General features: G+C 39.1%; 1 protein-coding gene across 1 annotated transcript in view; it reads right to left on the bottom strand.

The window, feature by feature from the left end:
- LOC103510459 overlaps positions 1 to 14,268 on the bottom strand; it is a 60,522-nt gene extending 46,254 nt beyond the window's left edge. The window contains exons 1-3 of the mRNA XM_008475123.2: positions 13,798 to 14,268; positions 13,573 to 13,715; positions 12,582 to 13,467 (exon numbers count right to left, since the gene is read on the bottom strand). Coding sequence (XP_008473345.2) covers positions 12,582 to 13,437 — 856 coding nt within the window. The 5' untranslated portion in view covers positions 13,438 to 13,467; positions 13,573 to 13,715; positions 13,798 to 14,268. The remainder of the gene's footprint in view (positions 1 to 12,581; positions 13,468 to 13,572; positions 13,716 to 13,797) is intronic.
- Between the last annotated feature and the right edge of the window lie 343 nt (positions 14,269 to 14,611).

The raw sequence follows: 14,611 nt of genomic DNA, 5'->3' as shown, positions 1-14,611 counted from the left end.
CGTTAATTTTGGTCGCAAAAACTCTCTGTTGAGCAAAAGAAGTGAGAATTACATGTGTGTTTTAACCCAAAATTATCCGAGCATCAAATATTCGAAAATTAGAACAAACTTTTCATTATGGCTATTTTAAGGGCCCACGATGTCTCTTGTTTCTGCGCAGTTTTCGTCAAATAACGTTATAGAATTTAGTTAACGGGACGCTAATTGTTTGCAAAAACTCGCTAATAACAACAAGGTTTGTATTTATGGGTTTAATTGTTTAACACCGTCTGCCTTGTAAGCGCTAGGTCGCACATTCTCGCCAGCGATGAGCTTTATTATTATTATTATTATTATTAGAACAAACTTTTCATTATGGCTATTTTAAGGGCCCACGATGTCTCTTGTTTCTGCGCAGTTTTCGTCAAATAACGTTATAGAATTCAGTTAACGGGACGCTAATTGTTTGCAAAAACTCGCTAATAACAACAAGGTTTGTATTTATGGGTTTAATTGTTTAATACCGTCTGCCTTGTAAGCGCTAGGTCGCACATTCTCGTCAGCGATGAGCTTTATTATTATTTTTTTTTACCTTATCCTAAATAGGTAAGGTTCGTTCTCGGAACGGCTGGCTTTCTCCCACCCTGTACACCTACCTACACCGATAAGCAATATTAGGCTCATTATTAACAGTCCCATTCAGTATTCATATCAGCAATCAGCATATTCAATAAAATGGGCCCGGCATATTTAATAAACTGGCCCGGCTTATAATAAATCCTTTATTGGGCAGGTATCCCTGAACTGGGCACAGTCTCTAAAATTTTAAAATAAAATAAAATTATGGCAGAGTTAACTACCAACCTCAGTGGTGCAGTTGTTAACGCGTTGGACTTTGGATCTGCAGTTTGGTGGTTCGAGAAGGAATCTTTAATCGTGTTAAGCACACATGCTCGTCTCAAATATCGTTCCCCAATTATTACACCTAGATAAATTTTGTGACTTGACTAGGACTCGAACCACCAACCTCCAGATCGAAAGTCCAACGCGTTAACCCCTGCACCACTGAGGTTGATGACTTAGTTATTCACTGTATTGTTTTGTACAAAGCTTATGGTACCTGAGATCAGTCAATGTGATTTCTAAATATTGAGAAATCACATTGACTTAGTTATTCACCCTCTTAATTATTAGAAAACTCAAGAGACTTAAGGGACCTGTCTCAACAAAAGAGCACTTGACTAAAACTGGTCGCACGAAGTTGAGAGACAATGGCTTCCATTAACCTAACTATTTATTATTTAAACATTTCTAACTAATGACAATATCCCGAAACTAGTTGGAAAAAAGAAGTTACTCAAAAAAGTTCAACTCTGTGAGCGCATAAGGGCGCAATTACTGATGGCCGGGGTCCACAAGGCTTAAACTTTTTTTTAAAGAGGTTTGACAGAGGGAACTGTAACTGCTAGGGTCTTAATCGTCCTCAAATCGAAGAGAAGGAAGACAGGATAGGAGAAAGCCAGCCGTTCCGAGGACGAAATATAATACCTTTTCTTTCTTTTTCTTCGCCTTTTCCCGTGTACAGACGGGGTCGGCGTTTTTCGTCAGCCTCTCAATCAGCCCTAGCTAGGGTGATCGCTTTGGGCTGACATTTGGTTTTGGCTACAAATTTTACGAGTGGATGCCCTTCGCACTCAACCTTTGCTATTTCTTTAGCAAGGGAAATTCAGGCTGGTATTCTCCCGGTTTAAAGTCCCCCAGCCAGACTAAGCTGGTCTACTCCCTGTTTAATGTCCCCCAGCCAGACAAAGGACGAATATAATACCATCAGGATAAAATCCGCCCTGGGCGGGAATCGAACCCGCGGCCTGGCGCTTACAAGGCAGACGCGCTACCAACCAAGCTAACTAGCCATCAGTGAAAAATATTTGAAGCATGTTGCTGCAGTGATGCAATCAACGGTCAACATGAGAGAGGGCAGCAACAAAGATTTTGCATTGGATTGATATGATGCTCTTGAAGCATGATACAGTACTACATGTTGCCTTGTCATGCCGATACAGTACTACATGAAACATACTTCAAAACCATTTCAATCGACGCAGCATGCTTCAAAGAGTTTGCATTGGATTGATATGCTCTTGAAGTGTGCTACATGTTGCCTTGAAGCATATTTCATACTGTCTCAGTGTAATAGCGCCTTTCGAAGCTCTCCGAGATACAAAACTTAACAATAAATTATGTTTTGTTAATCATTTATAAATTAAGATAAAAGCTTTACTTTAGAGCGAAAAAAGCGGAAAAGATAAATTATGTTTTGTTAATCATTTATAAATTAAGATAAAAGCTTTACTTTAGAGCGAAAAAAGCGGAAAAGAAGAAGAAGAAGAAGAGTGGGGGGGAGAAGAAAAATCCGGCTCCAGCCCCTTCACTTTCCATCTTGCCCCTTCCATTCTTCATCGAGAATACAATGTGAAACAATAGAGAGAGAAAAAAGACTAAAGAATGAGAGACAAAAGAAAATATAATGATGCGAGAGAGAAGTGGCGGCACTTCAAAAAAGACTAAATATAGAGGGAAAAAAGAGAAAAATTTAGGGGAGGAAGAAAGAAAAGGGAAAATTAGGGGAGCAAGAGGCAGAGGGAGCAGGAAAAAGGGAAAAATTGGACAAAGTGAGGCAAAGGAGAGAGAGCGATAGTAATGATTTGGAGAAGGAATAGGGGGGTAGAAGAGTTGCCTTCTATTATTATTTTAGGAAAGTAAATTTTGCTGAAAGAGAAAAGAGTTACTCTTGTCGAAAGCAACTGAAAAATGATGCCGTAGAGAGAAAAATTTACCTAGCCGAATTGCGCAAGGTGGAGAAAAGGAAGGGAAATTTTAGCCTCTGAATAAGGTCGAGGTGATGGAGAAAAGAGGAATAAAAAATAAAAGGCAGCTTAATCTTCTTGTTTCAAAAAAGAGAAAAGCTCTCCCTTCGGAAAAAGTTCTTCGAGCCCGATGAAAATGGCAAAGGAAATAGACAGCAGTCAAAATGGGGATTCGAAATTATTCTAATCTAGAAAAAAAGTTACACTGAGACTCCTTTAGCTTTCAAAACTTCGAAATGTATTGCCAGTGCTTAATCTACTAAAGTAATAACCAAAAATACCCAGATGGAAAATTAATAGAAGCTAGAGACTTTCAAGTTTCAAGTCACACTCAGACTCACTCCGATGGCTTCTTAGGGACATGTGTGAGTCCCTTGCCGGTATAGCCCTAAATATCGGAACTTTTTTCCGGAATAACGGCCGAACCGTGCCTTCTGGAAACAGAGCCCAATGACATTTTTGATCTACATAATTTATCGAATCTCTGTGCCAAGTCCGACCAACTTTGGCTGAAATCTAAACGCCTGAGAATTGCGAACTCTTTTTGAGCTTTTTCAAAGATTGGGCGGTAAATAGCGGCCGAACCGTACATTTCTCGAGGTCCGGCCCGCGGACACTTTTGATCACTATAAAATATCGAAGGTGTCTGCAAAATTTGAGCGACCTGTGGCTAAAAGTAAAGTCGTGAGAAGCGCTAGTTCATTTTGAGCTTGTTCCCTGTATAGCCCTAAATAGCGGAATTTTGGTCCGGAATAACGGCGGAACTGTACCTACTGGAAAGAGGGCCCAAGGATATTTTTGATCTACAGAATTTATAGAATCTCTGTGCCAAGTTCGAGCGACTTTGGCTGAAATCTAAAGGCCTGCGAATTGCAAACTCTTTTTGAGCTTTTTCAAAGATTTGGCCTTAAATAGTGGCCGAACCGTACATTTCTCGAGGTCTGGTCCGCGGACACTTTTGATCATCATAAAATATCGAAGCTGTCTGCAAATTTTGAGCAACCTTTGGTTTGGTTAAAGGTAAAGTCCTGAGAAGCACTAGTTCCTTTTGAGCCTTTTCCCTGTATACTTGCCGACCATTTTCACGTCGACATTTAAAATTTCCTATTCCATTTGTCGTAGAAAAATTCTAATTCATTTTTGCATGAGACCGGATTCGAACCCATTAAATTCTGAGCCCGAACTAGAACCCCGTAAGGGCATTTTTTCTGAGCGAATTCCAAAGTTTACTTAAATAACCACTAGTTATTTTTGGTTTTTCTGATCTACTTTCGCGGTTCTTCTGTTTACAACCTACCCTTGAACACAATTACATATTACAAGAGTGGTTATTCCGATCTACTTTCGCATTTCTTCAGGGTTCAACCTACCCACTAGGTATTAACACAATTATTGCAAGAAGAATTCCTCGTTTCTTGGGGAAAAGTTTTAGCGCACTATTTCGAGTATTTCGCCGGCTTTGGTTATTATTCGGGGGGGTTCCTTTCTTCTTTGGTGAAACCGAGGAAATTGCGGAAAGATAATTTGAAAGTTGAGTCGAAAGTTTCAGACATATTTTAGGGGTGCAAAAGTTTGGCTTTATGTTCGAGAAATTTTGGGAGTTCGTGTGGGGCTTGAGGGTATTGTTGAGCTCGGTTGAAACCCTCGCGAAAAAACGGGCAACGTGGTGGTAAAGTCTGATGTGGAGTTATTAGTTGAAAAACTTCAATTTATTTGGACTCTTCATTGGTTATTAACTTATAACCATAACACAAATACAAGATACAACATGACACAACAATATCTACCTTATTATTTAACCAACATAGAAGAGAAATGAATTTGTTTAAAAATCCATGCTGAAGGGTAGCTTAACATTAGCATACTCATCAATTACATCATGTACCTAACATTTTTTACAAGAAATTCAACATGATATAAAATATTACAAGAAAATACAAAGGACTAAATTATTGCCTGGGGCAATATCTGCCATTCAATTCTGAAACGTTGCCTTTCAATTTCTCGTAATAAATTAGTGTTAGTGGACCCAGCACCTAAAGGGGAAGCGCGTATTATGTCTCTTTTCGTCCACTAGGGGCACACTACGGAATGGGCATTCTACGACACAGAGTCACTGACCCCTAAATTCTAATTTTGTAGAATTGTAAAAAATGTTCATCACTACCAAATTAGAAAGGCGGTGAAACACTCATCTTTCAGCTTTTAACTGTGGCAACTTTGTCAAATCCACCAATTTTTTTTCTCGTAGCTCGTAGTTCCAATGAAATGTACAACTTTCCAATGTATTATATAAAAAAGGCCCCTATATAGAATCCTCATCAAAGGCCCTATCGAACCCAAAAGAAAATTTCCCTCTCTACAATAGGTACCTTATTTGCACCCTCTTTCTATAATACCTTATTTCCTCCCTTTCCCTCTTCTCCCTATCGACAATTCCTCTTCACTTTTTCCCGTATTCCTGTCGAAAAGGTATTCAAGGAGCAAGGAGAGGATAGAAGGTGCACGGGACAAATTTCCCTCTCTACAATAGGTACCTTATTTGCACCCTCTTTCTATAATACCTTATTTCCTCCCTTTCCCTCTTCTCCCTATCGACAATACCCTCTTTACTTTTTCCCGTATTCCTGTCGAAAAGGTATTCAAGGAGAGGATAGAAGGTGCGCGGGACAAAGACATGTAATTGAAAATGGTTCCTTTGAGAAAAAATAGACTGGCAGGAAGGAAGAATTTTCCCTCACCTCACGGGACAAAGACATGTAATTAAAAATGGTTCCTTTGAGAAAAAATAGACTGGCAGGAAGGAAGAATTTTCCCTCACCTTTTTTTTTCATCAGCACCATTATTTCTGTCCCTTTATTTTCTCATTGATAATTAAAAGCTCCCTCCTATTTCTCTTTTTTCCCTCCCGTTCACACGTATCTTTCCCCTCCCGCATCTTTTTCCCTCCGAATTTTCCAATCTTCCCTTTCTCCTATCTTGATTGAACAAATCCTTTTGAGGGAATTCTCCCTTTTTTGTTTGTGCTCTACCCTATTGGGGGATTGGAAATGTGGTGATGAAAATTAGACAGATACGTACGATAAGAGAAATGAAAGAGGGGGGAAATGACATGAAAAAGAGGGATTTTCCTTGGTAATTATTTGTTTTATGGGATAGATTACTTTGTGTCTTCTGCTTTTCCTGACCGCAAGTGACTTTGCAATACTTTGTACCTATACCTATATTGAGTATGCCTTTAGCTCTAAAGCGTAAAGATAAGAGTATAACTTTGTAATTCTTTGTACGAAACAATTGACTTTACCTTGGTAATTATTTGTTTTATGGGATAGATTACTTTGTGTCTTCTGCTTTTCCTGACCGCAAGTGACTTTGCAATACTTTGTACCTACCTATATTGAGTATGCCTTTAGCTCTAAAGCGTAAAGATAAGAGTATAACTTTGTAATTCTTTGTACCTATTTTGTATGCTTTTAGCTCTAAAGCAGGGGTTCTTAACCTTTTAGAATTGGCGGACCACTATTGATAAACCAAAAATCTCGCGGACCACTTGAGATTATGTATATATGCAATCAATTGTACATTGTACACGCTATGTGACAATGGGTATGTATTAGCTTTAAAATTGAAGGATAAAACGATTTAACTAAAAGAAAAGAAAATTCAAATAATTTGCCACGGCAGTGCACCATCCAGTGCAACCACTAAAGTTGTGTAAATAAAGAAATTTGAAATTTGAATTCTTTGTACGCTCTTAGTGTGAGCGTATGACTTTGTAGTGTAGGGCTCAAAACTAAGGTATAACTTCGCAATACTTTGTAGGTATTTTGTATGCCTTTAGCTTTAGGGTCTATAAATAAAGTATAACTTTGTTTTGTAATTCTTTGTATGCTTTTAGAGTGAGAGTATGAATTTGTACTTTTGTAGATCTAAAAGGGTAAGATGTGCCTAAACCTCTATTTATTATTATTTTGTATTTCTTGGAGAAGCAAGTACATAGATAGCGGGAATTTGGCCCCCATTTTTTTCTTTCCTTTAGCTTTAGGGTCTATAAATAAAGTATAACTTTGTTTTGTAATTCTTTGTATGCTTTTAGAGTGAGAGTATGAATTTGTACTTTCGTAGATCTACAAGGGTAAGATGTGCCTAAACCTCTATTTATTATTATTTTCTATTTATTATTATCGGCCCCCATTTTTTTCTTTACGGCTTTTAAGTCTAATATCTGCCATGTTGTAATAAAAAGATACGCAAAGGAAAGGAAACGAATGTCTAATAAAAACCGAGTTTTTTTTTTCTTTTTCTTCTTCTTGTAAAACACTCGAAAAATTACCGCAGGAAGAAAATAACAATAACCGACCGAAAAAAAAGAGCAGAAAAACAGAAGCCCAAAAAATTCATAAAGGTTTGCACTGTTTTGCGTTATTTCATTCAATTTACCGAAATTTGTTTTTTCTTCACGGCTTTTAAGTCTAATATCTGCCATGTTGTAATAAAAAGATACGCAAAGGAAAGGAAACGAATGTCTAATAAAAACCGAGTTTTTTTTTTCTTTTTCTTCTTCTTGTAAAACACTCGAAAAATTACCGCAGGAAGAAAATAACAATAACCGACCGAAAAAAAAGAGCAGAAAAACAGAAGCCCAAAAAATTCATAAAGGTTTGCACTGTTTTGCGTTATTTCATTCAATTTACCGACAAAACCCTGGCGTTGCATCACATTAAAATTTGGGAAAATTTGCATAATTTTCTTTTTCCCACCACACCGTACCCCCGCCTCTCCAGAAAACCTTTGTTTCCCTCCGTTTCATCTCTTTGGAGGGGGGACGCCCTTTTCCCCCTCTAATTTTCTCCTTTTTTCCCCAACACATTTCTTCCTCTTTCCCCCCTGCCCCTTCTCGATATAATCCAGAAAACCTTTGTTTACTCCTTCATCCTTCCCATTCCTCATCCCACTCATTTTTCCCTCCCTCTTTCCCATCCCACCATACCCTCCTCTCCTTTACATAACCCAGAAAACCTTTGTTTACCCCTTGTCTCCTTCTTCTCTTCCTCCCCTCTCCTCTTTCTTCCCCTCTTCTCTTCTTTCTCCTCCTCTCTCTTCCTTCCCCTCTCCCTCGGTCTCCTCCTCCTCCTCCTTATCCTCTAGTTTTTGGAAAATATAATCCCTTTTCTTAATATTGGGAGCGTTAACTCCCTCCGCCTCGACTTCTTGTTAAAAAAAACACATAGTTATACATGGCCAGTGGTGGATGTGTGTTGAAAGATGGAAATATCCTTGGGACAATATTTCTGTCCCTTTGTTTAATATTATTCTCATTATCAATGAGAAAATAAAGGTACAGAAATAATTTAAATAAAGGGACAGAAGCAATGGAAATAAAGGGATAGAAATAATTTAAATAAAGGGACAGAAATAATTTAAATAAAGGGACATAAGCAATGGAAATAAAGGGACAGAAGCAATGGAAATAAAGGGACAGAAGCAATGGAAATAAAAGGACAGAAATAATTTCTCTTTCCCATCCCACCATACCCTCCTCTCCTTTACATAACCCAGAAAACCTTTGTTTACCCCTTGTCTCCTTCTTCTCTTCCTCCCCCTCTCCTCTTTCTTCCCCTCTTCTTTCTCCTCCTCTCTCTTCCTTCCCCCCGAGTATTTTTTCTGCCATGGTCGATGGTCTCGGCGAGGGTCAATGGTCCATGGTCGCCGCGCCGTTGTGATGGCCGCGTACTTGGGACTTACTTTGCTTTCTATGTCCGTGAAACGGATGACACTTACATGTCTTTTTTTGGAAGGATTGGGGAATAAATACCTTTGGACGCCCAGGAGTAATATCTGAGCATTCTGAGCTCTATCCATGTACTACCTGTATTGTTTGAGTTTACAGACAATTATGTGTTAATATAGTCCAGGCGCTGCTCTGAACTCTTGATGTCCGCGCGCCTCCCAACACGCTTGATTTTGTGTAGTGCGTAGGTACCTATTTAGTGATAATTTTGGAAGTAAAAATTTTGTGTCTGTGTGGAGCATTTTTTTTTTCATAATTTTCTCTATTTGGTGTCCCGGCCACACAAAGGGCTCTCCTATCGCCCCACCTATAGCTTCGCCACTGCTATACATTTCGTTAACTAGTTTAATTAAAAGCTCACTCGCAATTTATAGCATCTTTGGCGCGAAAATAATAAGGGGAGTTACGTTAATAAATGTTCATAGCTTACCCTCTCTCTCTCTCTCTCTTTCTCTTTCTTTCTCTCTCTTTCTCTCTCTCTCTCTCCCTCTTTCTCTCTCACTCTCCTCTTGTTTCTCTCTCCCTCTGTCTCGCCCTCAACCTCATTCTCTTTCGTTTCTCTCTCTGTCTCTTTTGCTCTCCTCCCTTTCTCTCTCTCTCTTTTCCTCTTTGTCTCCTTTTTCTCTCTCACGCTTCTCTCTGTCTCTCCTTCTCTAACTCTCTTCCTCTCTTTACTTTCTCTCTCTCCTTTTCCCTCTCTTTAAACCAGCAGCACGTGTTTCGTGTTTATTCAGACTGTCACCCATTCGTATACTAACCACGCCCCCCCACGCTTAACTTCAGTGATCCATTGGGACCTGGTGTATTCAACGTGCTATAGCTCCTTCCTCGATATATTTTTAGGGCGATAATACAGAGAGGCAACATGAATCATGTTGCAAGGACCCATACTTCAGGGCAACATGTAGCATTGTAGCATACTCCAAGACCATAAACGCCCCCCCACGCTTAACTTCAGTGATCCATTGGGACCTGGTGTATTCAACGTGCTATAGCTCCTTCCTCGATATATTTTTAGGGCGCTATTACAGAGAGGCAACATGAATCATGTTGCAAGGACCCATACTTCAGGGCAACATGTAGCATTGTAGCATACTTCAAGACCATTATCTCTCTCTCTCTCTCTCTCTCTCTCTCTCTCTCTCTCTCTCTCTCTCTCTCTCTCTCTCTCTCACTCAACCTCATTCCCTCCCTCTTTCTCTCTCACTCTCCTCTTGTTTCTCTCTCCCTCTGTCTCGCCCTCAATCTCATTCTCTTTCGTTTCTCTCTCTGTCTCTTTCGCTCTCCTCTCTTTCTCTCCTCCTTTTTCTCCTTTCTTCGAACTCTCTCTCCCATTTTTCCTCCTCTCTCTTCTCTGAGTCCCTCTCTCTCCCTCCCTCTCCTCTCTCTTTTCCATTTTCCCTCCTCCCCTTCTTTCTTTTTTCTATCTCACATTTACCTCACCCAGACTAAGTGGAGCGGAGAAAAACCAGCAGCACGTGTTTGTCCAGACTGTCACCCATTCGGATACTAACCACGCCCCCCCACGCTTAACTTCAGTGATCCATTGGGGCCTGGTGTATTCAACGTGCTATAGCTCCTTGCTCGATATATTTTTAAGGCGCTATTACAGAAAGGCAACATGAATCATGTTGCAAGGACCCATACTTCAGGGCAACATGTAGCATTGTAGCATACTCCAAGACCATATGAATCCAGTACAAAATTTTTGAAGCACGCTTCTTCTACTTCTATGCTGTATTACATACTGCCGCGTATGCCTTGTCGCGCACGCATTGAAGATGCATGCTCGATTCAGATACCTACTTCTACAATTCTACCTATTATACTCCAGTGCAACATGCTCCATGTTGCCTCAGTGTAATAGAACCTTATTACTTGCTCGATACATAGCACGCTTGAAAACCACAGACCACTCCATTTTCTTGACAATGTGGAGCTCTCAAGTGGATGATTTAGGAGCTGACATTATAATAGAGTGCGCCCAGGACTTGTCTCAGCCCAACCGGGCCCGGGGCTAGTGGTATTGGAAAAGAGTAGGGCCATCGGGTCCATACACAGAAAGCCCACTCTGAGGCTTAGGTGTAGGAACCACCGCCCCAAGGGATGAGTTAAGAGCCATCGGCTATAATAAACGTCCTATGTCACCCAGGGGCTAACTCGAATCTAACTTTTTTTTTTACAAAGAGTTTTAATGTTATTGTTTTAGGTTAAAAACAGAGTGGAGCGAATAGAATCGAATAGAGTATCGAGCAGGTAGAGGGAAGGGGCGACTTCAAACCGCATAGAGCTGAGAGCAGAAAGCTCTATGCTCTTTGCTCTTCCACACTGTTTCTAGTCAAACTTTCAAGGTTTTTAGTGACGGGGTTTCGCCCTCCATTTGGCGACAAGCTACCTACTCACAAAGTCCTTATCCAGCCTGAGTACTAGGCAGTTTTATCTAATTTAGGTGGTCGTATTTTATTTTCCTTTTTTGGGGGAAAGAGCTGCTGGTTCTAGGCACCCTTGAGGAGTCCAATGCAAAAGGGACCAGTCTCCCCCCTCCCGTATGCACGGCCCTAGATTGCGGTCATTAAAAATGGGGTCAATAAGAGCTAGAGAAAAAGGTCAAGAAGTGCTGGATATAATTTCCCAACTCTTCAATATTTTGTCGAAGGTATACTGTATTGTTGAGTTTACTGATATTTTTCATAATTTCATTGGTTCTCATATTGAGTGCAAACCACTTGAATACATTGTATTGTGGGAACGTACAGGCCAGAAGAAAAAGGACAAGGAGCAGATGAAGGAAGAGAAGATGGAGGAAAAAAAAAATTAAGCAGAAGAAGGAGGAGAAGAGGAAGAGAAGGTGAAGGAAGAGAAAGTAAAGGAGGGGGAAAGAGGAGAAAAGGAAGACGAAGAGGAGTATAGGACAGAAGAAAAAGGACAAGGAGCAGATGAAGGAAGAGAAGATGGAGGAAGAAAAGATAAAGCAGAAGAAGGAGGAGAAGGTGAAGGAAGAGAAAATAAAGGAGGAAAAAGAACGAGGAGAGGAAGGAGGAGGATAGAACAGAAGAAGGGAAGGAGAAAAAGGAGGAGAAGATGAATATTGAAAGAAATAAAAAAGCAGCGGGAACTATTCATACTATGCAATGACGTACTTGATATTGTTATGACAAATTTACAATGTAACAAACAAATAAATAAAGAAAGTAATATGTAGGAGAAAAAGGTCAAGAAGTGCTGGATATAATTTCCCAACTCTTCAATATTTTGTCGAAGGTATACTGTATTGTTGAGTTTACTGATATTACTGATATTTTTCATAATTTCATTGGTTCTCATATTGAGTGCAAACCACTTGAATACATTGTATTGTGGGAACGTACAGGCCAGAAGAAAAAGGACAAGGAGCAGATGAAGGAAGAGAAGATGGAGAAAGAAAAGATAAAGCAGAAGAAGGAGGAGAAGAGGAAGAGAAGGTGAAGGAAGAGAAAGTAAAGGAGGGGAAAGAGGAGAAAAGGACTATTCATACTATGCAATGACGTACTTGAAAAAAAGGAGGAGAAGATGAATATTGAAAGAAATAAAAAAGCAGCGGGAACTATTCATACTATGCAATGACGTACTTGATATTGTTATGTCAAATTTACAATGTAACAAACAAATAAATAATAGAAAGTAATATGTAATACTTGAATATCTATCAAAAGTATGCTACTGCTTTACAAGAAAATAGGTGGAATATTTATAGGATAGGTTAGGTACCTAGATAGTTTAGGTACAGGGAAATTCTGAAAGAGAGAAGACGATCCCCAAGGTATGTACCTATGTAGGTCCCTATTATGTAGCTGTTAAAATGATCAAATAAAAAAAAAGAGAAGAAAAAGACTAGTATTTCACTTACTAAATGATGAAATGAAGAAAGAGAAGAAACGAAGAATAGTACAATCAAGATAACTTACCAATTGTCGTCACAATGGACAAAGAGTAGAAAAATGTTTTCGCCAAGTTCCATTCAATTGCTATCTCATTGAATTCCAAGATGGCGGCGGCAGGGCTGTCCTCATTTTGCAAGCTCGGGTGGCTGTTTCCATACAATTTTATTTCTTTTGATAACTTTTTCACAATGTCGTATTGAAATTTGTTCATTTCTTTTTCCGCGAGTCGGGTCCAATTTTCCCTATAAAGAATGTTCAAGTTCACTGTTATGTCCCAAATGTTTTCCACCACTTTGTTCCGAATGTTCACATCCAAGAGTTTGTTCAGCACGGTATTGTTTATTTCGTTCTGCTTGTTACTATTGTTCGTTAGAATGCGATTGTTTTCGATGAGGAGAAAGATGAGGGAACCGAAAAATATGTAAATGATGAGCACGAGGAATAGGAACGAATTTTTGCACACGGTACGCACGAGTTTCTTCTTTTGTTCTTTGTATTTGATCTGACGCGTTTCATCGTCTGAATCGTCATCATCAGAATGACAGCAGAAGCAGCCTTGGTCCTCCTCATCAATCTCCTTGTTAATCTCATTGAGGTAATATTGTTGCAGGAGATTGTTCTCGTGTTGTTGCTGCTGCTGTTGCAAGCTTTGTATCTGCTGTGTTGGCAACACTGTTTGGATTTGTATGTTCTGTGTTTTCGGCAACACTGTGGCCGTGGCTGGGTTGGGTCGGAGTGTGCCATTGCCTTGGGGCACCAGCACGTTGTTGGGTGGAATGTTGGCAACATTTTCTCCCACATTGTTACTCTGTTGGTAATTTGGCAATGCTGGCAGAGTGAGGGGTAGGTTGACATCCGTGTTGTTGTCTAATGAACACATGCCGTTCAGATGAGCAATTAGGGAAATGTTCTGTTGGTAATTTGGCAATGCTGGCAGAGTGAGGGGTAGGTTGACATCCGTGTTGTTGTCTAATGAACACATGCCGTTCTGATGAGCTATTAGGGAAATGTTGATGATCTGTCACTACTATTATGTTGTCAAATTATTATAGGGGTTGTGAAATGAGAACAAACCATGTTGGGACATAAACTTTTTCCACTCTTGTTAAAATGTTTATTATGACTCGACCGTAGCTAGTTACATAATTATAAATGTACCTACTCAATGTAAACTTTTTCCACTCTTGTTAAAATGTTTATTATGACTCGACCGTAGCTAGTTACATAATTATAAATGTACCTACTCAATGTTTTTTTATTTTACTTATTTATTATTATTCATATTTTTGAAAGTTCAAGGGTCTGCATTCATATTTAAAATTTACATTTATTATTGTTGTATTCTTATTTTAATTTGATTACCTATTCAATTTTAATAATATCATGGCAGGGGATTGATTAATTATAATTAATCAAATTTATAGACATGGATTTTTTTTATTTTACAAATACTTAGTGCTATATTATCTGTCTGTATAAACAAAATTGAATATAATTATCCAATATTAGCTTACAGAACTGGGTCTTCATTCAAAATGTGGACGAAAAGAGTTGTTTTTATCATCCCCTAAATTAAATTCACCGTTGAAAATCAAACGTCCCCACTTGTCTGTGTGGCAATTTCAATTATAATTACATTTTATACTCGAATTCGCTAATATTGTTTTCGAAATGTTAATAACGAGGACTCTCCGGGGAAATTGTCTGCTAATAACTCGCCTTCGCCAGTCTCGTCTAATGTTCTCCGCTCTAATTACATCTGAAACAAATTAAAATGCAAAACAAATTTCGTGTTACAAAGGGAATTTGTAGTAAATTTTAGGAAAATATTCTATGTACATTCTAGGAAAACAGCATACACTGTATGTAAATAATAAATACACTGTAGGAGAATATAATATCGTTAATGAAGTCCGAGTTCAACGAACAGAATTAGAAGTATTTGACGCAAACTCGGCCCTGCCAGCCTAGTTAGTTTGGTTGTTAGCGCGTCTGCCTTGTAATCGCTAGGCCGCGGGTTCGATTCGGGGGCGGATTTTATCCTGAAGGGATAG

The sequence above is a fragment of the Diaphorina citri genome, unplaced genomic scaffold (assembly GCF_000475195.1).
Source record: "Diaphorina citri unplaced genomic scaffold, Diaci psyllid genome assembly version 1.1 scaffold601, whole genome shotgun sequence".
Classification (NCBI taxonomy): Eukaryota; Metazoa; Arthropoda; class Insecta; order Hemiptera; family Psyllidae; genus Diaphorina; species Diaphorina citri.
The sequence above is the reverse complement of the archived record's forward strand: the minus strand, read 5'-3'. Positions and strand labels throughout refer to the sequence as shown.